Source organism: Camelina sativa, chromosome 17 (genome assembly GCF_030686135.1).
Source record: "Camelina sativa cultivar CO46 ecotype springtype chromosome 17, ASM3068613v1".
NCBI lineage: Eukaryota > Viridiplantae > Streptophyta > Magnoliopsida > Brassicales > Brassicaceae > Camelina > Camelina sativa.
In genome coordinates, this window is record NC_141896.1 from 12,009,558 (window position 1) to 12,037,358 (window position 27,801).

Here is a 27,801-nt window from a genome sequence, read left to right on the forward strand (position 1 = left end):
AACTGCCTATTGTGATGCGGATCGGAATGGTTGTTCCGAAACACGTCGTTCACTTAGTGTTTATATTGTCTTGCTTAGGTCTTCTCCTATCTCGTGGAAAACCAAGAAACAGGATGTGGTTTCTCAATCCTCCGCTGAGGCGAAATATCGTTCGATGGCTTTTACTTTGAAGGAGTTGAGATGGCTCAAGCAATTACTGGCTTCGTTGGTGTTCTTCATCCTGCACCAATGAGGATGTTTTGCGACAGTCAGTCGGCTTGAAAGAAGATGGATGCTGGAGACTTTACGTCAAAATTAACGGAAGAAGTTCCTTTCAGTGCCATCTTCTCTAATTAGTGATTTTACTTTTTCTTTTTCTTTTAAGTATATCGATGTTGGGTGGGTTTGATTTTTTTTTATTTTTTTATTTTTATATCCTCTGTCCCATTTTTTTTTTTCATTTTTTTTTGGCTAAAAGCACAAAAGTTGACAAATACTGTAATAAATGTTTTATCATTTATTAAAGTTCAATTAATAGAAAAAAATATTGCAGAATTTAAAAATTCATAAACTATTAAATTGAAAGAAAATTATGGATAGAAACATGAGAAAAAACTAATAATTGAAACAAACAAAAAAAGCCTAAAATATAATATTTTAGGACAGAGGAAGTAATAATCTTTTGATGCATGAAGGTGTTTATATAGTGAAAATTACAGATTTTATATTTACCTAAACCCACCACCCAACCCAACTTTAATATCTCATGGGTTTTTTCTAAATATTTGGTTTCACCCACTTAGTTAATTACCAATTTAGCACATTGTGGAAAAAAAATCATCTACCTAATGTATCAATACCAATTATTTCCAATCAAGCAAGTATTTAGTATTATATGTTACTGATTTTTACAAAATACATCTTAAAGAAAATGTGAGTCATATGCAGATAAAAGAATGTGAATGCGATGAAGTTATAATGGTTTGGACAAATTTAATTTTTAATATATCTGGATATTTCATTTAAATAATACAATTAATATATTTTTGAATTAAAGTATCTACTGAAAAGAGTATGTCTGATTTGCTAGAAACCTTTTGGTCCGCAAAACACTGTATAAGATAAATCTATATGTGACTATCTTGGTCCAAAAGAATTTGTAAATGAGAATTTGGTTGAGAATACCATTTAAAAAAAAAAAATCTTAAAAATGCCAGTTTCATGGTTACTTTCTCCCTAATGCCAGTTTTTATTTTGAGAGATAAAAAAATGACTAAACTACCCCTTTATTAAAAAGGGAGAAAAGAGAAGATGGGCAAATTCAAATGAGCGTTGTAAATGATGATGGGACTTGCTTTAATGAATGAAAGAGTGTGTATATTAATAGGTGAATGGACATGTTCATATATTGAGTGTAGAAATTTTCTGTCCATCATGGACAAATGGCAAAAAATTTCTCTATGAACAGAGAGACTACGTTTCTAGAGGTGAAAGCAAAGATAGCTGAGATGTTGGACGTCAAACTAGAGGAAAGCAATAAACTGATTGAGGAACCACATTACTTTGCTTGAGGAACTACTTGATTTTAGTCTATCAGGGGACTAATTTATTGTTGTCTATCAAAAATGTGGAGGACAATATTACTGAGTTGTCAAAATGTGTGTAAGTTGTCTATTGGAAAGATTTTGAATTGAGTAGTTTGACAATGATTAACTGTGGATAAAGTCAGTAGTTGGTCTATTGGAAAAAAATAGTGCATAACATGGGGGTTTTGGGGTTAGCCGATGTGGAATTGTTGACAATTATATAGGGTTGTCTATCGGAGTATTGAAATACAAGAGAAAGTTGAACAATGGTAGTTTTCGAAAAAACAGTACATTTAGATAGACAAACACCAGAAGGACATACTACTGATGGACATATATCATGAATGTTGATTCTGGTCCACCAAAGGATCAACATTTCCAGATGGACATGCGTCGTCATGAGACCTGCAATAGGAAGATTTATTAGTTTTCGATACAGATGGGCTAACCGGATATGACCCACTCAAACGAACGAATGACATAGTTATGGTGGACATAATGTTGATAGACATATACGTTGGCTGTTGGATCTGGTCCATCGAAGACACAATATTTCTAGAACATGAGTCTATATCAAACCTGTAATGGGGAGTAGTTGGGTTAATGTTAGTAATGGACCAAACAGATATGATCCTCCCACCAAAAGGAAGGACATAATATTGATAGATAAACCTTGACTTTTGGATCTGGCTGTCAACGATAGGAGGCACACCATTCCCAATGAGAAGAGAGAGAGCCGTTTATGAGAAGAGAGAGAGTCCTGCATAAGCACACCATTTCCAGATCGGTTTTCCTGCAGAGTGTAACAAAGTGTTTTGTTTAAATGGACAGAAAACACAAAACAAAGGAGACAGAGAGAGAGAGAGTTGTTTAGAAGAAGAGAGAGAGTCGTTCGAACATGTATTTACCAATGAAGCAATAAACTTATTTTTATGTCATCTTCCTAAAAAAATATATTAAAATGCTTTATTTTCAAGTAAGAAAAAAGAAGGGCATAAGAGTATTTTTAGAACACATATGTGGCAAGCGGAAGAAAAAGTTTTTGGAAGTGGCATTGCTGAGAAAGTTTGTCACTGTTCATGGCAGATTTGGCTAAATTCTCTTTGTAAATGGTTATGACTGTCTAACGATGAGATGTGTACGTATAAGTAATGAAGAAGATTGTTACCATTGCCTTTAGGGAGACTTTATGTAAAAATCAGTACACAAATATCCATTTAGTGTCATTCTCTCTGTCTCGCTCTTCTTTGTTTTTGTTTTCTTATGGGGTATATGTTGTGTGGATTTGATAAGAATCTTCTCAATGAAGGTGTTTATATATAGAAAAAAAATTCTGAAAATTACACTAATTATTTTTACCTAACCCCACCATATAACATTTTCACCATATCGATTTTTATAAAATTTAACCATAAGCTTAACAGACATGTGACAGCTATATATATATATATATATACAATCAGCTTAATTAATTCACCCAAATATTTAGTTAATATTACATTGAAAGATTTGTTAAAACAATCAAAAAGAGGCAAAAAACCCTAATGGAGAGCACTCTGGCGATAGCAGCGCCAACTTCCTTGTCTCCTTAGATCTATGAAGTCTGAAGCTGTTTCCTCGACTCTCGAGTGTTTTTTTTTTTTGGATTTGCTTTGGAGTTTTCTTTTAGTTTTGTTTTTGGTTATTAACGTTTTACATTGGTGTACAATAAGAATCCTGGTTTTTCCTCATAGTTTGAGAGTGTTCTGAGTATGAATCGAGATCGAGACCTGCGAAACCATGAGTCGAGAAGGTTTGATAACTCTCGGTATAAGGAGAAAGCGGTTAATAGTGGAACCATTGTCTCCAGATCTGGCCATTCAAGTTGGGTCCAAGATGCGGAGTTGTGTTCCCGACGATTGGAGTCCGCTGCGGGACCGAGTCGGAGTGGGGAAGGTGATGAGGATATCACTCGGATCCCCCGTTTCGACAACTCAGACCTGATTGCATAGTTTCAGAACTCACTTGTGGGTAAAATGTTCCACACTGGAAGCAATAGTATTGATGCGCTTATTGCCTTTATGCCAAAGGCTAGGATTTGGGATGTTGAGGGCAGAGTTCAAGGAACAAACCTAGTCAATGGGAGATTTCAGTTTGACTTTGAGGACGGTGCCGACTTAGAGAAAGTGTTGGCAAGGAGACCGTGCCACTTCAATCAATGGAGTTTCTCTCTCGAAAGATGGGAATCAAATGTCAGGGAGGATTTCCCAAACTCAATGGTTTTCGGGGTGAAAATTTCAGGCATTCCCAAACATTACAGGAAACCCGCTGCCTATCAAAGTATCGGTGAAGCCCTAGGCACATTTAGCTCGGTTGATGTTGCTGGTGAAAGAGTTAGAGTTTCTCTGAATGGGGACCTACCTCTACAATTTGAGCGCAAAGCAGGTTTTGAAAATGGCGATGTGGTGAAGGTCTCCCTTTCTTACGAGGGTCTGTTCCGGTACTGCTTTACATGTAAGAGGATTTCTCATGAGGAGAGGATTTGTCCCGAGTTAATAGAGGCTGACAGAGAAAGGAACAGAAGAAAACATGCTGAAGAGTATGCAACAACAGAGGCATTCAAGAGCCTGTATGGTCAACAAAGGGGTGGAGATTTCAAAGGGATAAACCGTGGTAAGGAGGGATTCAGAAGGAAAGAAGGGGATAGTGTTTCTCTGATAAGGCGCCTCCAGAATCAGAGTGTTGAATGGGAAGACTTTCGACAGACGAAGGATAGTACAAACAGGAGCATTTGGCAACGGCTGGAAGACCCAAGATCTGAGAAATATCGGGAGAGGTATCATCCGTATGGAGAGGGCGAGAAAGAGCAGGCTTCCTCCAGAACCGAAGATTCTCTAGCTTCTATTTCCAACCTGCATAAGCGACCAATCAGTGGGAGCTTAGCCATGTTTGGGCGGGATGGGAAGGAGATCAGATGACATCAAAAGGATTAAGTAGAAGCTTCGGACTCTTAGCGGACCATATCAGAGCTGAATAAGGAGGGGTATTATAGATCTCGACCCCGAACAAAGCATAGGGCGCCAGGTTATGGGTATGGATACAAGGATCGTTCCTGTAAGAGCACGCGGGCGGAGTATACAGTGAAATATAAACCAAAGGAGCAAATCCAAATGGACGTGAATGTCAGGAATAAATTGACGAGGAACGCTCTAGACAACAGCACTGGCCCCGTAGATAGGGTTGTCCCACTCCCTCCGCCACCGCCGATTCGTGATGCCACACCTACTCAAATCAACAGAGCTTCGCCCGACCATCGAAGTAAAAAAGGGGTTAATCCCATAAATGGTATTGTGAGGACTGTGGTAGAACATATTCCAGATACTGAGACCCCCGAGATGGATGCGGAGATGATTGATAATGATGACCTCCTAGAAGATGATCTCCAGCAAGATGAGCCTATGGCTGTTGATGTTTATCTCCAAGAGATGGCGCTCTTAAAAGATGGAAATCTGGTGGATCCTCAACTGGAGATTGGAGCTGAACAGATTCACGCGATCTCCAAGCTTTCACCGGTTAAGAAAACACAAAGGATTTCTTGATTCTTTTCAAGAACAGTCTAAGGTGAAAGAGAAAGGTAGCTCCAAACCGCAGTCAACGAAGGCATCTTATCCTGGACGGGGTGCTATATTGGAGAAGAATCTGATTAAATAGACTAAACTGGGCAGGAGAAGATCACCACGAGGTCCGGAGATAATGGGGATTGCATCAAGAAAGACCAATGCTCTTCGAGGTAGATCATCACCAAAGAAAGTAGTCTCAAATAGTCGGCCCAAAGCTCGTTCTGTCCCTCGCCGTGAGGTGTTCCCTTCTGCAATTAACAAGAAGTCTTCTGTTTCAGGTTTGGTGGTGTCCTAGAAACCACCCAGTACGGATAGATGAGTGCAATAGCTTGGAACTTTCAGGGAGCGGGCGCTTACCTGACAAGGGAGCACATTCGGGAGCTCAGGAGATGATTTTTCCTTCTTTTCTTTTCCTTTTAGAAATAAAAAATAATTTTTCTTTTATGCAAGACATTCAAGTTTCTTTTGGTTATGATAATTTGTTCACCGTGGAACCCTCGGGTCGAAGCGGTGGTCTGGCTTTACTTTATATGGATTCTCCTGCTGTGAACATTTTGTATTCAGATAATCGCATGATTGATATTGAGACATCCATCTAGGGACACAAGGTGTTTATGACTTTTGTCTATGGGGATCCGGTTATTGCATGTCGTGAAAATGTTTGGGAGCGGTTAACAAGGATGGGCGTTGATAGAGCTGGAGCATGTTTCATGATCGGGGATTTCAACGAGATTACGGGTAATCATGAAAAACGGGGAGGCCGACGTAGAGCGGAGTCTACTTTCATCCTTTTCCGTACCATGCTGGCAAACTGTGGTATGCTAGACTTCCCATATAAAGGCAACTGTCTCTCGTGGGCTGGCAAGATACGCAGAGGGCGTGTCCAATGTCGCCTGGACAGGGCTGTTGGAAATGAAGATTGGCACCATTTATTTTCTCACACTGATGTGGAGTACTTAAAACTATGGGGTTTAGACAATCGGTCGGTGCTGGCCAGAATAAAATCTAGGAACTATCGAATCCAAAGAAGTTTTAAGTTTGATAAAAGATGTCTTTGGAAAAAAGGTTTCCGACAGCTAATCGAAGAAAGCTGGAAAGAGGAATCCCTTTTGAGCCCTTTGGATTTCGATTTCAAATTGTGGATTGTCGAAAAGCTATTTCCCGCTGGAAGAAAAGCAACCCATCAAATTCTGAAAAAAAGATTGAAGAACTCAAGAATAAAATTGATGAAGCGCAAGGTCTTGATTCAGTCTCAGCAGAAGAGGAGTTGCAGTTAAAATGGCAATTATGTGCAGCCTTTAGGGATGAGGAGACCTACTGGAGACAAAAGAGTAGAGCGACGTGGATGCGTGAGGGGGATAGAAACACCAAATAATTCCATGCGACTACAAAACAAAGACGAGCCTGGAACCGGATCACTAGCATTGAGAACGGGGAGGGAGGACTCGCGGAATCAGAAGCGGACATAGAGAAAGTAGCGGCTAATTTCTTTGAGAAGCTCTTCTCAGCCTCGAGTACAAGCGGCGTTTAGGATGTCCTCCAGTATGTTACGGAGAAAATCTCTCCGGAGAAAATACTTCGCTTACACGTGGGCCATCAGATGGAGAGATTAAAAAAAGTTTTATATGGGATAAATCTAGACAAGGCCCCCGGTCCTGATGGTATGACAAGCCTCTTCTATCAGAAGTTCTGGCATGTGGTGGGAAAGGATGTCATAGCCATGGTAAGGGAGTTTTTTGTGACAGGCACTTTTGATCCACGGCTCAACCAAACGAAGATCTACCTTATCCCGAAAAATGAGAGACCGAGAGCAATGACGGAATTCAGGCCGATAAGTCTGTGTAGTGTAAGTTATAAGATTATAGCAAAGGTCCTCAGCAACCGGCTGCGGCAAATTCTCCCGAAGGTCATCTCAGAGACACAATCGGCCTTTGTGGCTAGGCGGTTAATTACAGACAATATTCTGCTAGCGCAAGAAAACTTCCATGCATTGAGGACTAATCCGATATGTCGCTCAAAATTTGTAGCGATCAAGACAGACATGAGTAAAGCCTATGATCGGGTGGAATGGTCGTTCCTTGAGGAAGTAATGAAAAAGCTCAGTTTAGATAGTAAATGGATAGGATGGATTATGAGCTGTATCACCTCTGTTTCTTATAAAATCCTTCTTAACGGGAGGCAAAAGATAATATTGTTCCGTCTAGGGGACTACGGCAGGGAGATCCTCCCTCCCCCTTCCTGTTTATCATTTGCACAGAAGCCCTAATTGCCCAACTTAAGGGGGCTGAAGAAGAAGGTCGGATTACAAGACTCAAAATTGCGCAAGGAAGTCCAGCGGTATCACACCTACTGTTCGCAGATGATAGCCTTTTCTTCTGTAAGGTGGAGTTCCAGCAATGTGCTGAGCTTCTAAAAATTATAAATAGTTATGGTCTAGCATCGGGACAACAACTAAACCGAGAAAAGTTGGCAATCCTGTTTGGCAATAGAGTTCCAGCAGAAACAAAATCAATATTAAAGGCAACCATCGGTATTACGAAGGAGGGAGGTATGGGAATGTACTTGGGCTTATCAGAGACAATATGTGGTTCGAAACAACAAGTGTTCTCCTTCGTTCAAGATAGGCTAAACTCAAAAACCAATGCCTAGTCCGCAAAGCTTCTCTCGTAAGGCGGGAAAGAGGTTCTTTTAAAAATTTTGCGCAAGCGATTCCGACCTACGTTATGTCATGTTTCCTGTTGCCCCAAAATGTTATTGGTAAGCTTAGAGGAGCGATATCAAAATTCTGGTGGAGTACCAAGAACAATAACCGTGGAATACATTGGATTGCATGGGATAAAATATGTGTTCCGGTGGAGAATGGCGGTCTGGGATTTAGGGACCTAAAAGAGTTCAACCTGGCCTTACTAGCAAAATAACTCTGGCGTCTGCTCAGATATCTGAACTCTCTCTTATGCTGGGTCCTCAAAGGACGGTACTTCCGGTACTCGAATCCGATAGATGTGGTGAGGGAAAATTCTCCATCGTTTGGATGGTGCAGTATTATGGCACCAAAACCGCTGCTTCAAAAAGGACTTCGAAAGAACGTCAGATCAGGTTTCAGTACAAGAGTATGGACAGACAACTGGATCCCCGCGGTCTGCCTAGGCTGGCAAAGGATAACGGTGGACTTAGAGAGCCAAACCTCTATGTCAATCATCTCATCGACTTCGAGACTAAGGAGTAGAAACAAGACAAACTTAATGAGCTAGTGGATCCTCAAGATATCTCTTTGATTCTAGGTTTAAAGCCAAGCAAGACCTTCATGTTGGATGATTATGTCTAGGTTCATTCGAGAACGGGTCAATAAACGGTGAAGTCGGGTACTTAGTCGCCTCTGAAGCGATCACCGAGAGTCAGGAGATTGTGGAGCCAAGCTCAACTAAGTTAAAGGGTCACGTGTGGAAGCTGAAGGCACCAAGAAAGCTTAAACATTTCATTTGGCAGGCGATCGCGGGCTGTATCGCCTCTTGCAGTCGCCTTGTGGACCGTCATTGTGGGACAAATAGAACATGCCCGAGATGCGGTGCAGAGGAGGAAACGATTAACCATGTTCTTTTTGAATGTCCACCGTCTCTCCAGGTTTGGGCCTTGTCGCACATTTCGACACCTCCGAGCGTGTTCCTGCGTTCTTCTTTGTACACAAACTTGGATTTTCTTTTCTGGGAAGCAAAGGAGCTAGGTGGTGAGGAGTCTCTTGTGGAGTCCTTCCCATGGCTAATATGGTACATTTGGAAGGCAAGGAACGAGAAGGTATTCAACAACATGGAGGTTTCGTCACTGGATATGCGAAACATTTCCGTTTCAGAAGCAGTAAGTTGGAAGTTAGCTCAGGAGATGGGACGTGAGGAGTTTGAGGATGTCGATCTGGAAAGGTCTGTTGAAACACAAAACCAAGGAGAACCTTTAGTATGCCGGTTTGATGCATCTTGGAAGGACTCTGATTGCACAGCTGGACTGGGTTTTGAGTTAAAAGGAGCTCTGCATCAGGTTTACGGTACTAGGGGAACTGTTCGCCAGCTCTCTCCCCTCCACGCAGAGCTAGATGGACTGGTTTGGGCTATGGAAATGTTGCTCTCAAACGGCTATTCTCAGGTGCGTTTTGAAACAGACTGCTCAAGTATTCCCAAGATACTAGACGAACTGGATGAGTAGCCAGCTGTTGCTACGGAGCTGGAGATTTTTTAAGTTTAAGAGAGAGGTTTTTTTGTTTTCGATATCATTCATTTCTAGAACAAACAATATCCGTGCCGATTGTCTCGCTAAGAGCGCTCGAATAAGAGGAACAATCTTTTCCCATGTAAGCTCGCAGATTCCGGAGTGGTTGGCACATGAGGCTAATCTATTCGATCTTGCGTAATAAAGTATGGTGTTTTGAGGTCAAAAAAAAAATTATTTAGTTAATATTATATTTTTTTTTTACAAAGTTAATATCGCATGTGAAACTTTTTTTAAGGGGATATTTTTTTGGAAAAGAAAAATGGAGATTTAAAAAAAATATATATATCAGGTTTTTAGTGTTTTTCTTTAGTTTTTTAAATTTCCAATAGTTTCACATGCGAATCTTTAAAAGACTAATGAAAAAAAAATAACAAAACAATATTTCTAAAAACAAAATTAAAAAAAATATAAAGGTTTCTCAAAAATTTTTGAAGAGTAACTAAAATAATTACGGTATGAGTCTAAACAAATGTGAGTGCTTTGATGGATATGAGACTTAATTTGTGTTCATCAAGCTGTTCTTGAGTCAGAAAAGACAATGCTTGAGTGTGCGGTGAGTAACAGACTCGTTAGTCTATTTATACTTTATTACTCACTAATTGGTATTTGTTCATAAATGTAATAAAGTATATTCATTATGTACAATGCTTGAGTCTGACTAACGAGTCTGTTAACGAGTATATTCATTGAATAGACTAACAAGTCTGTTAAAGTATATTACTTTATTACTCACTAACTGGTATTTGCTCATAATTGACAAACGAGTCTGTTAAAGTAAAATGGATAGCTACGCAGAAGAATATTTTATCTGCTTAATTTTTTAGCAAGTAACTAAAACTATTCAACAAGCGAAAGAAAGTGACTAAGTTTTGACTTACAAGTTACAAATGTCGTCAAATAAATGTCACTAAATGCTCAAGTCACCTCAACGATTTCAAATAACCAACTTTAATTTCCTTACTATACATTACATTTTAGAGAAAAAAGTAAACCAAAAAATTGAGTACCATATGTATAAGTTATAATGTGCTTGATTATTTAAACATATATTCAAGACTTTACTTAGTAATATCATGAGTAACTTAATTACATATGATAAAATGATAGGATATTAAACTTGTATAAATAAGAAGAAATATATGATAAGTCTCTTACTTGTGAGTTGCTAATAATAACATCTTGGTTACGAATGTCTTTGCAGGTACTGTATATGTGTATTGCACTGTCTAGAATTGTGCATTGTTTTTTCTTATGTCATGGAGATTCAACTAACTCTTTACATTTTTTAATTTCAATTTATTCTTGATACTCCAATTCGTTTCTTCAGAAATAATAAAGCAATCAAATTGGATAGGTTAGGAGCTGCCCTTGTCCATATTTACTTTTATGTAATATTTTGTAAATGGTGGAGACGGGTTTCTTACTTAGACAATGAGTTGCATAATTCACATATGTCACTTACCCAATAATAAAACATGGATTAATAAATGATCGATACAACAATAATATGAAGATCGATATGATAATTATGCATCTTGAAAGCTTCAAGAGCAAATACTTCCTATATGCCAACCATAATTAAACGATAACTAGTATCATAAATTATTGTAAACTGTATGATCAATATATAACTATAAATACTTTGTTTGACTATTTCGGATCATTTTAAGGATTTGAGAAGATTCTCTCATCCATCGCCTGAAAGTATCTTGTAGTAGTGTCGGCGATGAAACGTGGGTCCTTGATGTCTTCGCTAACCTTCTCATACTGTATGGTCCAGTATGCTCGGCCACCGTCACAGCCTTCCGTCTGAATGACAGTCATGGTTCCTTCGAGCTTCGTGAAGTAATCTGGGTCTCGCGAGTTGGCCTCGTCTTCATCATCATCATCACTGTCGATGAGATCAGGTATTACCAGCGTGTTGAACCACTCCGAGATCTGAAAGCCCTCCATTCTTAGCCGAACCTTTTTCTTCTCCGAAGGTAGATCAACCTCTACCTCCTCAGTCGAAACTTTGGTGAAAACATATAATATAGCAATTAGAGTTGTAATCAAGAAATATTAATTGAATTAAGAATTAACATATGTTTTTGTATGTGTAATGGGAAATATATAATTACATTGGTCTCTTGTGGTTTTCGCTATCTTCATGTAACCTTGACAGAATCTATACGCCGGAGACTTGATATCAAACTCAACAGAGATATATCCTCCTAGTGTCATTCTCTATTATTATTATTTTTTTTTTTCTCTTAGTATATTTTGTTATGTGGGTTTGATAATAATCTGCTCAATGAAGGTATTTATATATAGAAAGAGTCTGATGAAAATTTTACAATAGTTATTACTTTTTTACGGTTTTACCTAACGTCACCATCTTCTGGATTCTTTTTAAATTTGAGCAAAAGCTTAAAAGCCAAGCTAATTACAATTTGCATTCTGCTTTATTTTCTTTGGTTAAAACCATTGGATTCTGCTAATGAACAATTAATTAAATAATTTTATGTCGTATATGCATGGGAGATTATATAAATTGTGCAGACCAATTTTGTTTTTTCTTCTTTCTTTTCTACCACATTGATGGCTTGTAAACGAACATTTTCAATGGGGAATTCAGAAAAATAAACCCTTTAAAGTTTTAATTTTCCCAAAAAAATATCATAAATTTTTGTTTTTCAACTTTCCAATAGAAAACCAAATGATCAATTTATAAGACTAAATGATCATTAACAAACTAAAAATGAAATACACAGTTTATTTAAATAATTAAAAATGGGTTTAAAATAAAAATACTGCAAAATCAATTAAAGAATCCTTCCCTTTAGGGAATTCTCCATTTTCGAAAATATATGGATTAATACCAAATATATATTTGGAAAGCATATGATATATATTAGTTTAAATTAATATTTCTAATTGACTGGAAAAAATGTAATTTATTCTTTAGAACATGGTATTGTGGATTGTTTTTCTGAATTAATGATTTTGTTTTGTTTGCAAAATTTGTTTAAGTTGTATTTGAGATATTTTTTAATTCATAAAAACTTAATAACAACAAAAAAGTGATTTATCTATGTAACTATTGTCATATACTATTAACAAATCAGCAAAGAAAATGAATCAACAAAATATTTTTGTTCCGTTGCAAACGAGAATTTTTTTCGGTCTCTTAACTCAAAATGACAATACATAATTCTGACTCGTTTATGAAATATCTGTCCCCACTTATTATCTCTCTCGCCAAAAAATTCTCTTTTTCTACAAAATGAATTTGTTAGAATGTACCTACTACTACATGGGACTAAATCATATATTAGATTTTAAAAGAAAAAAAACAAATCAAACATGATTTAAAACACAAATACTGAATTGATAAACTGGATCTTGAGCCACTAAATTGATTCTTCATCCGAGTCCAAGTAGCAAAGCAATAAATATTGTTGCTCATTGCATGAGATGATGACAAGTCCTCTCGTCTCGACGTCTCCATCGATCCGAATGTCTTTGCTCGTGCTCGACCGTCAAACTCAAACCACATTAATAAGTCATTACTTAGGTAAATTTTATAGAGACTCATGATGAGGATCCATTTCTATTTAACTTTTTTACTTACATAAGTTTTATAGAGACCCACACTTATATATTTTAAAGATTCAACTTTTAAGCGCTTTGCTTAAGGAGATATTCGTCTATCTCTTTGAAGTTCTTGACAGCAAAGTCCTTGATGACGTGTGGGTCAGCGATCTCATGGCTGGTCTTCTCAAACTCACCAGACCATTTCAGAAGGCTTCCACCGTCCTTAGGAATAACTGTGATGTGGTTCCTTCGAATGTTTTGTAGTACTCCATCATTTGGACACCGATGATTCTGTACAACATACTTTTGTTCTCCAAATCAACTGCTTCGATCCTCTCATCCGATATATTCACCAGTGGAGATCCTATATATACGGGTAAAAGTAGAAATTAACATGGTTAACATATTTTGAATAATTTTATGGTGAGAGAGTGAAACATAGATCATCTAGGGTTTAACTACGCTGAGTTATAGCCCATCAAGGGACATGACATGGATGGTTTTCTTATTGAAGTCTTTAATATATACATTAAGATACGGTTTATTTTTTATTTTCTTTGTTGAGGAAGCGGTTTACTTATTTTTCTTATAAAATACGGTTTATTATTTATAAACCTCTCTAGTATCGTTCAAATACTACGTACTGATGTAATAATATTCATGGGCATATATTGTAAATACGTGACCTGTCTCTATATAATATACTCCGAAAACCAAACTCAACAATCATAAATAAGGATAACTCATGAGGATCCATTTTATTAAACTTTGTACTTAGATAAGTTTTATAGAGACCCCCACTTATATATCTTAGAGATTCAACTTTTAAGTGCTTTGCTTAAGGAGATATTCGTCTATCTCTTTGAAGTTCTTGACAGCAAAGTCCTTGATGACGTGTGGTTCAGCGATCTCATACCATTTCAGAAGGCTTCCACCGTCCTTAGGAATAACTGTGATGGTTCCTTCGAATGTTTTGTAGTACTCCATCATTTTGCCACCGATGATGCTGTACAACATGCTTTTTTTCTCCAAATCCACTGATCCTCTCATCCGATATCTTCACCAGTGGATAGATAAAAACTTTACCGTGGTTTTCCTATTAGTCCAATCCTCAGCCTCGATCTCCACCTCATCTTTTATAGTGAAAACATAGTGATCAGGGATTTAATCGAGAGAAATGATGAATCAATGAGATATATGTAAGGTAGAAGAGTTACCATCATCTTTTACTGCTTCCATGAAAGCTTTAAACAATTCCTCTGCCGGAGTACGATAAAACTCAACAGTTCTTGAGTTTGTGTTGATGGAGATGTGTGGGTTGACGTGGATGTCTTCGGAAATCTTCTCGAGCTTGACGGTCCATTTCACATGGCTGCCATCACCGTCATCCGTGTACGTCTTGTACTTCCTCAAAAAATCAGAGCTGATCACATTTATCGTAATTTCTCTTTTCTTCCATCTTATGTTGAAACATAGAAATTAAGGGTTTAGTCGAAAAAATAGTTAGCAGATTATTCAATAAGATGTATGCAATACTGTTAAAGCTTTACCATTGTCTTTGAATGCTTTCATGTAATCTTTAAACAGGTCTTCCGCCTGAGACTTCACGTCAAACTCAAGAGTAGATTCGTTTAGTGCCATTCTCTAATTTTCTTGTTTTTGAAGTCTATCTTATGTGTGGGTTTGATAATAAGCTTCTCAGTATAATGAATGTGGTTATATAGAAAGACAGAGGTTTATGACAATTACATTAAATAAAATCACCTAACCCCACCCATCTAACTTTTTCACTCTGTGGAATCTTTTTAAAACTAACCTAAAGCTTCAGTAGTTGAATTGCAGACCACATTGATTTGCAGACGAATGTGGTACATGGGAGTAAATAAAATTTGCAGACCACATTCATTTCTTACTAAAACGCGTTTTGTGTTACATGAAGCTCATAGAGCAAGAGTCATTTAAGAAGAATTTTACTAGTGATCATATATTTCTAAAAATGTATCTCAAAACAAAATAATTTACCTATAACAACTATACCTTGAAGGAAATATAGAGTGTGAAATTTATTTCACTTGTTAAATTTAGCAAGAAACTCGAACCATACGCAACTGATTCAGATATAGTATTATTTTTCAGTTTCCCAGAAGAAGAATGCGATTATGTGTACCAAATTACGTATAGGTTTTTAAATGAAATAATGGAAGTGGTTCAGAAGAAAAAATATGTACAAAATATTTATTAATTTCATTATTTAAAAAGAAAAACTTGATTGTCCCTTCGGAGTTGCAGAATAGGATTAGTGAAAAATGTCATTTAATACATAAACTTTCAAAATTAGGCCAAAAAAACCATGAATTTCGTGGGAGGCTATTTAATACATCACGTTCTGTTGACTAGTTATTTAAAACATCAAATATCGTTGATCAAACCAAAATAGACATATCGTTAAATAAGATAACTGAGCAACTAACGATCGTTACTTTGCTTTTTAACAGCATATTGTTTTTGGTTTAATTAACTATATTTGGTGTTTTAAACGGCTACGTAATAAAACTTGATGTATTAAAAGGCCTTTCACAAAGTTTATGATTTTTTTGGTCTAAATTTGAAAGTTCATATACTAATCCAAAATTATATAATTTAATAATTTTTTGTACTCGGCAAGACAAAAAGACTCTTAATCGAATTATGCATACATAAAAAAGATGATGCATTTTGATTTTTTTTTTGTTCACATTACTCGAAAATCCTTGCATTATACCTCTAAACTGTAAAATCAAGCTTAAATTGACTATTATACAGTTTATTGTTATTTGTACATGTGCAACAAATATCCTTTGCAATAATATTTTCGGTTATAATTGAAAAAAAATATTATTTATTTACATCAATTAAGTTGAAGATATTTAAAACTTGAGAACATTTTATGAATATAATTAATGATGTAGATATTATTAACAGAAAATGTATAATCTACTATTTATGTAATTAAAAATACATTCATATATCTTCTCTATTATTTGAGAGGTGATTTGTTAAATTTGTTGATGTATTACTCTTTTATGTTTTTTGAAAACATAAATGATTAAAAATAATATTTACTTTTGTAAAATACTATGAGAACCCATGTGCTAAATTTTATTTGTCTATTAACAAAAATATATATATATATATATATGTGATAAAATTACATAATTACATTTTTATTGACATATACCCCAATTCAATAAGGTGTTTATGTGAATTTATCTTTAAAACATAATATTTGCTATATTTTAAATTTAAATTTGTGAAGAGTATATGATGAAATTTTATTTTGGATATTTAAATAACTCATTCAACAATTAGTCATTATTAGTTGAATAATAAAAATTAGACTACTCAAGTTAGATAAAATGTAATTAAATACATAAACTTTCAAATTTAAGCAAAAAGAAATCATGAATTTTGTGAGAGGCCATTTAATACATCAAGTTTTGTTGCGTAGCCATTTAAAACATCAAATTATCGTTGATAAAGCCAAAAACAACATACCGTTAAACAGCAAAGTAACGGTCGTTAGTTGCTCAGTTATCTCATTTAACGATATGTATATTTTGGCTTGGTCAACGACATTTGATGTTTTAAATGACTAGTCAATAGAAATTGATGTATTAAATGGTCTACTATGAAGTTCATAGTTTTTTTGGTCTAAATTTGAAAGTTCATGTATTAAATGACATTTTTTCCAATGTGTGATTAATTTGCTAGTATTACTATTAACCTTTTTGGTCCGAAAACCTTAGTAGAGAATTATCTATTCTACTGTATAGATTTTTTTTTTTTTTCATTTGGTAAACTTGACTGTATAGAGTTGTCCTTTTTTTTCTTATGTCACGCAGATTTAAAATTCTGAGATTTTGTATTTCCAGTTTATTTGGTAATTTATTTCGTTTCTTAACAACAACTGAATTGGATAGGTTTGCATTGTCCTGTTCTTTTTTTGATTTTTGTATGTAACGGTGGAGAGTCGGAAAATTGCATAATATAATTAAGGCATATATCTCAGTTACCCAATTTCATAAAACGTGGATTATTTAACCCATGTAATAACATGTAAATCGATATACGTACTATCATCCATCTTGAAAGCTTTATGAGTTTAAAAAACACCTTAAATGAAAATTATTGTAAATGATAACTAGCTATTGCTACACTGCAATAATCTTAGATATATTAGGATTCCACTTTATTTAACTTGTTAGATTCTCATCCATCACCTTAAAGAATTTGACACAAGTTTTGATGATGAAGCGTGGGTCGTCCAAGTCACCGCGAGTCTTCTCGTAGTCAACAGTCCACACCCCGTGGGCTCCGTTACCGTCTTCCTTAACAATGACGGTCATGGTTCCTTCGAGCTTTTTGAAACAATCCGGGTTTTGCCACACCTTGTCATTAGGGACGGATTCTCTGATAGTTTTGTACCACTCTTTCGTGATCTGAAAGCGGCTCATTTTGTACCTTTTCCTTCTCTTCCCCGTACCGGCCACATTGTCGATCTCTAATTTATTTCACTTGCTAAATTTAGCAAGAAACTCGAACCATACGCAACTGATCCAGATATAGTATTACTTTTCAGTTTCCAAGAAGAAGAATGCGATTATGTTTACCAAATTACCAAATAAGTTTTTAAATGAAATAATGGAAGTGGTTCAGAAGAGAAAATATGTTAAAAATATTTATTAATTTTATTATTTAAAAAGAAAAAGTTGATTGTTCCTTCGGAGTTACAGAATAAAATTATGTGTGATTAATTTGCTAGTATTACTATTAACCTTTTTGGTCCGAAAACCTTAGTAGAGAATTATCTATTCTACTGTATAGATTTTTTTTTTTTTTCATTTGGTAAACTTGACTGTATAGAGTTGTCCTTTGTTTTTCTTATGTCACGCAGATTTAAAATTCTGAGATTTTGTATTTCCAGTTTATTTGGTTAATTATTTCGTTTCTTAACAACAACTGAATTGGATAGGTTTGCCTTGCCCTTATGTTTTTTTTTTTTTTTTTGTATGTAACGGTGGAGAGTCGGAAAATTGCATAATATAGTGCACACTGCAATAACAATAAGCTTAGATATATGGGTAGAAAAACATTTTAAATGAAAATTATTGTAAATGATAACAATAAGCTTAGATATATGGGATTCCACTTTATTTAACTTGTTAGATTCTCATCCATCACCTTAAAGAATTTGACACAAGTTTTGATGATGAAGCGTGGGTCGTCCAAGTCACCGCGAGTCTTCTCGTAGTCAACAGTCCACACCCCGTGGGCTCCGTTACCGTCTTCCTTAACAATGACGGTCATGGTTCCTTCGAGCTTTTTGAAACAATCCGGGTTTTGCCACACCTTGTCATCGGGGACGGATTCTCTGATAGTCTCGTACCACTCTTTCGTGATCTGAAAGCGGCTCATTTTGTACCGGCCACAGTGTCGATCTCTAACTCGGCTATGGTGAAACATGGCGATTTAGGGTTTTAATCAAGAAAATGTAAATTCAGTGAGATGTATGTATGTAGTGTAGAAGAGTTAAATTTTAGGCCTTCCTTAGAAAATTATGAATTCAAAAATTTTACAGAATTTAAAAATTCATAAACTATTAAATTAAAAGAAAATTATGCATAGAAACATGAGAAAATCTAATAAATGAAACAAACAAAAAAGCCTAAAAATTTCTATATTTTAGGATAGAAGAAGTAATAATCTTCTCAATAAAGGTGCTTATATAGTGAAAATTATATATATTATTTTTACCTAAACCCACCACCCATGTTTAATACCTCATGGATTTTTTTTCTAAATATTTGGTTTCACCCATTTACTTAATTACCAATGTATCACATTGTGGAAAAAAAATCATCTACCTAATCTATCAAATACCAATTAATTCCAATCAAGAAAGTATTATATGTTACTGATTTTTACAAAATACATTTTAAAGAAATTGTGACTATGTGAGTATAAAACAATGTGACTGCGATAAATTTACAATGGATTTGACAAATTCATTATTAATATGTATCTGGATATTTCATTTGAATAATACATTTTCACCACACACCAAAAAAAAACCAAAATACATTTTCTTTTTTAAGTATTTTTTGTTGGTTGCTCAATCGTGTTACGTTATTAATTCTTCTTTATCACCTTATTTTTGAGAAAAAGTATGTGAGAACCGATGGGAATGTTACTCGACCAAATCTGAGTATGTTCATAATGAGTCTGTAATATATAAATTGTGCAAAGATCATTATTCTCATATGAACCATACGCAATCGGTTCCTCTTTATCAGTTTTAACCCCTGGTTTAGAAATCGCTAGAAGCTAGTCGGGCGGTCGAGGTGGACCTAGCGCATAGCGAGAAAATCGGAGATTAAACGGAGATTAATCGGGGACTAGTTTTAGGGTTATTTTATTAAATTAACAATAAAATAAAAATATATTGTACTAAATATATGTATAATTCTGTTTATGTTAAAATGAAAATATCAAATAAAATATGAAACTATAGTATTGTCTTTAAAATTATGGTAAACACATAAAAACATCATTTTAAAAGAAAATTTTATGATTTTTGTTAAAAGTTATACATTAGTTATTGTAAAACATCATAATCTCTTAATTAAAATGCCTAAATAACAAAAATATTTATGTTTGATTTTTATTTGGTAAATTATGCGGAAAATAATCGGACTGGACATGCATAATCGGATAATCGATGCTAGGCGGAGATTAGTCATTAATCGAGGCGGAAAGGATAGGTCTAGCGATTTTGTGGGGCGTAATCAATGTAAAACAGGGATTTTAACTAATGAATATCATCAAATAATGACTCAGGGCCACTCAACAAACTACTCGAGTTACAAGGTTTTAAGTTTCAAATACATTAGATTTAAATATTAAAATTTGTGTAACTTTAGTTAGAGTACTTGATTTTTTAAAAGACTATTCGAGACTACTTTATTGATATTAAATTGAGAAACTTAATTTGCATAACAAGAGTAGAAAAGTTATCGATTAATAATAAAGCTTTGAATTAAAGTAACTACTGAAAGAGTATGTCTGATTTGCTAGAATTAGAAACCTCTTGGTCCGCAAAATATTGTCAAATCCATTGACTATCTTGGTCCAAACGAATAAATATTTATGACTATCTAGAGTTGTCTATTGTTTTTCTTCATGGAGATTCTTAATCGTTATGCCATCTTTATAGGGAGAACACCAAGAGTATTCTAAGCCCAAAAAAATTAGAAAAATAATGAATAGTGGCATAAGAACAATTTTTTTGATCTTGAATGAAAACTGATTTAAGCTCAGTTCTTATTGGTAGTGGCTTCACGTGATTGACCGAGATTTTTTGCAAAGAAAGAAAAAATAAAATGTTTGTGTGTTTAATTAATTAAGTAATATGTTTGTGTGTTTAATTAAATAAAATGTTTGTGTGTTTAATTAATTAAGTAATATGTTTGTTTGTTTTTTTTTTAATTTTATTTACAATGTTTTTTTGTTTCATAAAAACTTGGTATTATATTTTGAATTTTAGTAAAAATTTTATAAGTTTGCAATTTAAATATTATTTTATAAGTTTTTATAATTGTAATATGTTTAAGAATATTATATTATTAAATCTTATGATCTTAAACATGTTCTCCCAATAACTAACTTTTTAACAAAATATCTTAACTAATGATTTTAATTATTTTCATAATATTTTTACTCTAAAAACACCCAAAATAATTCCTCCTATAAAGATGCCCTTATAGTTATATTCCAATTTTTTCTTAATAATTATTTTCTTTTCTTTTAACAAACAAACAACCAAATTGGATAGTTAATTATATATGCGTTCTCTGTCCTTGTGTTTTTAATGTAATGGTGGCGAATCGGATTTTCGTACTAAAATAATGAGTTACATAATTTGTAGCAATATAATCAAACATGGATAAATTTAATTAATCATTATATTAAAATCGTCGATACAACAATCATATGCATGCAAATCGATAAATTATTAACCATAGGCCAACCATTATTTAACCATAACTATTCCATATATCGCAATACTAAGCGTAGAGATATAACTATAATAAACGGGGGTTCTACCCTGTTAACACTTAATTAAGATAATTCTAATTAATAGGTTCAAGAAGAAACTCATCCATCTCCGTAAAGAAATCAACAAACGTGCTCACGATGGATTTTGGATCTTCGATGTTAGAGCTGATCTTCTCGTACTTTACAGTGAATATCCCACGGTCAAGGTTATTGTCTTCCACATGAATGATGGTCATGGTTCCTTCAAGCTTCTTGTACCCATCCAGGTTTTGCCACGTGGACACGTTATGGATGATTTTTCCTTTGAGCGACTCGTACCACTCCGAGACTTGAAAGCCTTCGATTCTAAACGTAGTTTTTTTCTTCTCCGAAGGTACAGCCTCAATCTCCTCCGTGACTATCGTGAAACATAGCAACTAGAATTTTAATCAAGAAATATATGATATGAATCAAAGAGATGTGTACGTATAAGTAATGGAGAAGATTGTTACCACTGCATTTAGGGAGATCTAGTATGTCGATGCATGTTTCAAAGAATTCGTTCGCCGGAGACTTTATGTAAAAATCAGTAGACAAATATCCATGTAGTGTCATTCTCTCTGTCTCGCTCTTTTTTGTTTTGTTTTTTTTATGGAGTATATGGTGTGTGGGTTTGATAAGAAACTTCTCAACGAAGGTGTTTATATAGAATTTTTTTTCTGAAAATTACACTAATTATTTTTACCTAACCCCACCATATAACATTTTCACCATATCGATTTTTTATAAAATTTTACCATAAGCTTAACAGACATGTGACAACTATAAACATATATATACAATCAGCTTAATAATTAATTCACCCAATTATTTAGTTAATATTGTATATGGGAGCTTTCATCTACCTAGTTTGATGCCTTGTAAACGATCTTTTTAAAAATGGATGGAAAAAGAAAAATGGAGATTTTTTTTAAATATCATGTTTTTAGTTTTTTAAATTTTCAAATAGTTTCAAATGCGAATTTTTAAAAGACTAATGAAATAAAATTAAAACAAATAACAAAAAAAAATATTTCTAAACACAAAATCAAAAATAAATAGAAATATATAAAGGTTCCTCAAAGTTTATGAAGAGTAACCAAAATAATTGCGGTATGAGTCTAAACAAATGTGATTGCTTCGTTGGATATGAGACTTAATTTGTGTTCATCAAGCTGTTCTTAAGTCAGAAAAGACAATGCTTGAGTGTGCGGTGAGTAACAGACTCGTTAGTCTATTTATACTTTATTACTCACTAATTGGTATTTGTTCATAATGTAATAAAGTATATTCATTATGTACAATGCTTGAGTCTGACTAACGAGTCTAACGAGTCTGTTAACGAGTATATTCATTGAATACACTAACGAGTCTGTTAAAGTATATTACTTTATTACTCACTAATTGGTATTTGTTCATAATGACTAACGAGACTGTTAAAGTAGAATGGATATCTATGCGGAAGAATATTTTTATCTGTGGTGCTAATTTATTTCATCTGCTTAATTTAGCAAGTAACTAAAACCATTCAACAAGCAAAAGAAAGTGACTAATTTTTTACTTACAAGTTACAAATGTCGTCAAATAAATGTCACTAAATGCTCAAGTTACCTCAACAATTTCAAATAACCAACTTTAATTTCATTACTATATACATTACATTTTGGAGAAAAGTAAACCAAAAAATTGAGTATCATATGTATAAGTTATAATGTGCTTGATTATTTAAACATATATTCAAGACTTTAATTAGTAATATCATGAGTAACTTAATTTTCATAAAAATGATAGGATACTAAACTTTTATTAACAAGAAGAAATATTGGACAAGTCTCTTACTTGTGATTTGCTAATAAAAACATTTTGGTTACGAATGTCTTTGCAGGTACTGTATATGTGTATTGCACTGTCTAGAATTGTGCATTGTTTTTTCTTATGTCATGGAGATTCAACTAACTCTTTACATTTTTTAATTTCAATTTATTCTTGATACTCCAATTCGTTTCTTCAGATATAATAAAGCAATCAAATTGGATAGGTTAGGAGCTGCCCTTGTCCATAATTCACATGTGTCACTTACCCAATTATAAAACATGGATTAATAAATCATCCCTTTTATTAGAAATTTATCGTCGATACAACAATAATATGCAGATCGATATGATAATATGTATTAAACGATATGACATAATTAAACGATAACTAGTATCATAAATTATTATTAACTGTATATACTTTGTTTGACTATTTCGGATCATTCTAAGGATTTGAGAAGATTCTCTCATCCATCGCCTGAAAGTATCTTGTAGTAGTGTCGAGGATGAAACGTGGGTCCTTGATGTCATCGCTAACCTTCTCATACTGTATGGTCCAGTATGCTCGGCCACCGTCACAGCCTTCCGTGTGAATGACGCTCATGGTTTCGCGCAGTGCCGGTCCGACATTTATTAGTGCCCTATGCCGAACTAAAAAACATGCCCTTTTATATATTACCAAAAAATTGTAACTAATGATATATAAGACTTTATGTTTAGTGTTTTGAAAATTTATTAACACAAATCAAAATCAAAACATTAGTTTTGATGAAAAGATTTATCTAATAGTTTAACAAAGTAAACTATTAACCTCAAAATGGAAAAAATCAAAACTAAAACTAACAATTAACCTCAAAAACTATGATTTGCACTTATATTAAAGTCCACATTTTTGTAAAAATCTTTAGATATATATAAAAACTCTATAATAATTTTACAAAAAATGCCCTAATTTTTTTTGATGCCCTAATCCTTTGCTTGAGTTGATTGTCCTATGGACCGGCCCTGGTTTCGCGAGTCGGCCTCTTCTTCATCATCATCACTGAGATCAGGTATTGCCAGCGTCTTGAACCACTCCGAGATCTCAAAGCCCTCCATTCTTAGCTTAACCTTTCTCTTCTCCGAAGGTAGATCAACCTCTACCTCCTCAGTCGAAACTTTGGTGAAAACATATAATATAGCAATTAGAGTTGTAATTGTTGAAGGTTTCTGATTCAATTTCAATATTGATCTTGGTTAGTCTTAACCGACATCAAGAAAAGTTGTATTAGGTGGTTATCTCCGGTTTTTGGGGACATGGACTAAACCAGGAAGAAGAAGTTAATACGAAAAACTTCTAACTACAGTGGAGGGTTTTCTGTTACATTGAAACGTTGTGTTTCTTATTTTCTCTAAGCTTCTTCATTGTTGTATCTCTGAGTTTGTTTCGAGAGAAAGAGACTTAGAGAGAGAATCACCATTGTTGTAAGCTCGAGTTTGAGCTGTGTTCATCTTGCTCTGATAGTGAATTTGCCGGATTGATTCGGCTCCGGATGTAGGCTTGATCACATCGATCTTGCTGAACCGGGTTAACAAACTTGCATCTTGTGTTCTTTCTTTCTTTCTTTATTTGTTCATTCGTTCGATATTGATTCAGATTGAGAGTGAGTGATTCGTGAGGATTGAGTACTCGATTCGTATCATTCCTACTTTGAATCGTAACAAATTGGTATCAGAGCTATTGGTTCGCTCGTCAATCTCAATCGATCAATGGCAACGACCGCGAGAGTTGAGATCAAGGTGTTCAATGGAGATAGCGATTTCTCGTTATGGAAGATCAGAGTGTTAGCGCAGCTTGGGGTTCTTGGTTTAAAGAGTATCCTAAATGATTTTACTCTGACGAAGACCGTTCCGGTAACGAAGGATGAAGAAAAGAAGGTTTCTTCAGAGGAATCATCAGAGTCGTCATCGTCACAGACCAAGGAGATACCAGATCCAGTCAAGATCGACCAATCCCAGCAAGCTTTGACTATTATCATCAATCATGTAGGTGATAAGGTACTTAGAAAGATCAATCATTGTGAAACGGCAGCTGAGATGTGGGCACTGTTGAATAAATTGTATATGGAAACTTCTTTGCCGAATCAGATCTATGTGCAGTTGAACTTCTATTCGTTTAGGATGGCTGAGGCTCAGACAATAGATCAAAAAGTGGATGATTTCCTGAAGATTGTTGCTGAACTTGGGAGCTTAGAGATACAAGTCTCCGATGAAGTGCAGGCAATATTGTTGCTAAACTCATTACCAGCAACCTACAGTCAACTCAAGCATACTCTCAAGTACGGAAACAAGAGTCTGTCAGTCCAAGATGTTGTATCTTCGGCTAAATCTTTAGAACGAGAACTGGCAGAGTCAAAGGAATTGGTGAGATCTACATCTACTGCACTGTATACAACTGAAAGAGGGAGACCTCAGCAGCGAAGTCAGCAGAATGGTTCAGCTAATAAGAGTAGAAGTCGATCAGGTTCAAGATCGAAGGTCACTTGTTGGTTCTGCAAGAAGACTGGACACTTGAAGAAGGATTGTTATGCTAGAAAAAGGAAAATGGAGAATGAAGGTCAGAATGAAGCAGGAGTTATTATGGAGAAGTTAGTATTCTCAGAAGCTTTGAGTGTAAACAATCAGCTGATTAAGGATTTGTGGATTCTTGATTCAGGATGTACTTCTCATATGACATCTAGAAGGGATTGGTTCATAAACTTTGATGAGAATGGTGGAACAACTATACTGCTTGGTGATAATCATTCAGTGGAGTCACAGGGTCAAGGTTCTATTCGCATTAATTCACATGGTGGCTCAATCAAGGTTCTGAACAATGTTATATATGTTCCAAATCTGAGAAGAAATCTCATCTCAACCGGTACTCTTGACAAGCTAGGGTACAAGCATGAAGGTGGAGATGGAAAGGTAAGATACTATAAGAACAACAAAACGGCTTTGTCTGGTAAATTGCAAAATGGTTTGTATATTCTTGAAGGAGAGACAGTTATCAGTGAGAACCTGAATACAAAAGGCAAAACGGACAGTACAGGGTTATGGCATAGTAGGTTTGGTCATATGAGCCTCAACAACATGAAGATTCTGGCTGGTAAGGGATTATTATAGAAGAAGGATATCAAGGACTTAGCATTTTGTGAGCATTATGTTATGGGAAAATCAAAGAAGCTGAGCTTTAATGTTGGTAAGCACACTATAGAGGATGTGTTAGGATATGTTCATGCAGATTTATGGGGTTCACCAAATGTCACTTCATCACTTTCTGGTAAGCAGTACTTCTTGTCAATTGTTGATGATAAGACCAGAAAGGTATGGCTTATGTTTCTTAAGACCAAGGATGAGACCTTTGATCGGTTTTGTGAATGGAAGGAGTTGGTTGAAAATCAAGTTGGGAAGAAGGTGAAAGTTCTTAGAACTGATAATGGTTTAGAGTTCTGCAACTCTAAGTTTGATGAGTTTTGTAAAAGAAATGGCATTGAAAGGCACAGGACTTGCACTTACACCCCAGAACAGAACGGAGTAGCTGAAAGGATGAACAGAACCCTCATGGAAAAGGTTAGATGCTTGCTTAATGAATCTGGTCTAGAGGAGATTTTCTGGGCTGAAGCAGCATCTACTGCTGCATATCTGATAAATCGGTCACCTGCTTCAGCAGTAGATCATAATGTACCTGAAGAATTGTGGTTAAACAGAAAACCTGGTTACAAACATCTTAGACGGTTTGGGTCCATTGCTTATGTGCATCATGAACAAGGGAAGCTGAAGCCGAGAGCTTTAAAAGGAGTTTTTCTAGGTTATCTTCAGGGTACAAAGGGTTATAAAGTTTGGTTGCTTGAGGAAAAAAAGTGTGTAGTTAGTCGAAATGTAATATTTCACGAAGAAATGATGTACAAGGAGTCGGCAGGTAAAGTACAAGGTGATAAGTCAACTGAGGTTAAAGGTGATAAAGTTTTACTTGAGTTTGGCAAACTGGGGTTGGAACAAGGAGAAAGTTCAAACTCAGGTGGAGCTAATATAGAGGAAGTGAGTGACTCAGAAACAGAGTACTTCGAGCCTGAGAAAGAAGCATCCGCACCTGTTGCAAGCTTAAAACATTATCAGTTGGCGAGAGATAGAGTAAGAAGAGAAATTAAAGCTCCTGCTAAGTTCTCAGACTATTCACAGTTTGCATTTGCATTAATGACTGCAGAAGAAGTAGTTTGTGAAGATCCTCAGTGTTATCATGAGGCTATCACAGATAAGTTTTGTAAAGAGTGGGATGAAGGAATGACTGAAAAGATGAGTTCATTAAGGAAGAATGGAACTTGGGTAGTCGTGGATATACCTGAAAATGAAAAGGTAATTGATTGTAGATGGCTTTACAAGAAGAAGCCTGGTATTCCTGGTGTAGAACCTGAGAGGTATAAAGCTAGATTAGTGGCAAGAGGCTTTACACAAAGGGCAGGAATAGACTATCAAGAAGTGTTTGCACCAGTGGTGAAACACATTTCCATCAGAACTTTAATGTCATTGGTTGTTAAAGATGATCTTGAGCTTGAACCGATGGATGTTAAAACAGCTTTCCTTCATGGAGAGCTTGATCAACCATTGTACATGGAACAACCAGAGGGTTATAAGGAGAATCCGGGTAAAGATCAAGTTTGCTTATTCAAGAAATCGTTATATGGACTTAAGCAGGCACCACGACAATGGAACAGGAGATTCAATGCTTTTATGATTAAACAAGAGTTCAATAGAAGTGAACATGATTAGTGTGTCTACGTTAAGGAGGTATGTCTTGGAGAACTTGTTTACTTGTTGTTGTATGTGGACGATATGTTGCTAGCTGCTAAGAGTATA

General features: G+C 35.1%; 3 protein-coding genes across 3 annotated transcripts; 1 reads left to right on the plus strand and 2 right to left on the minus strand.

Annotated features, from left to right (window-relative positions):
* Positions 1 to 5,297: 5,297 nt before the first annotated feature.
* On the plus strand, positions 5,298 to 6,539 carry LOC147923560 (uncharacterized). Its single transcript, XM_087496481.1, has 4 exons — positions 5,298 to 5,442; positions 5,615 to 5,709; positions 5,764 to 6,116; positions 6,230 to 6,539. Exons 1-4 carry the CDS (start codon positions 5,298 to 5,300, stop codon positions 6,537 to 6,539), a joined length of 903 nt encoding a protein of 300 aa, XP_087352607.1.
* Positions 6,540 to 10,882: 4,343 nt separating this feature from the next.
* On the minus strand, positions 10,883 to 11,744 carry LOC147923561 (uncharacterized protein At1g24010-like). Its single transcript, XM_087495982.1, has 2 exons — positions 11,545 to 11,744; positions 10,883 to 11,436 (listed from the first exon to the last, which is right to left on the minus strand). Exons 1-2 carry the CDS (start codon positions 11,645 to 11,647, stop codon positions 11,090 to 11,092), a joined length of 450 nt encoding a protein of 149 aa, XP_087352108.1. The 5' UTR covers positions 11,648 to 11,744; the 3' UTR covers positions 10,883 to 11,089.
* Positions 11,745 to 20,978: 9,234 nt separating this feature from the next.
* Positions 20,979 to 21,769, minus strand: LOC104756770 (uncharacterized protein At1g24010-like). Its single transcript, XM_010479417.3, has 2 exons — positions 21,586 to 21,769; positions 20,979 to 21,491 (listed from the first exon to the last, which is right to left on the minus strand). The coding sequence occupies exons 1-2, from the start codon at positions 21,686 to 21,688 to the stop codon at positions 21,169 to 21,171; spliced, it is 426 nt and encodes a 141-aa protein (XP_010477719.2). The 5' UTR covers positions 21,689 to 21,769; the 3' UTR covers positions 20,979 to 21,168.
* Between the last annotated feature and the right edge of the window lie 6,032 nt (positions 21,770 to 27,801).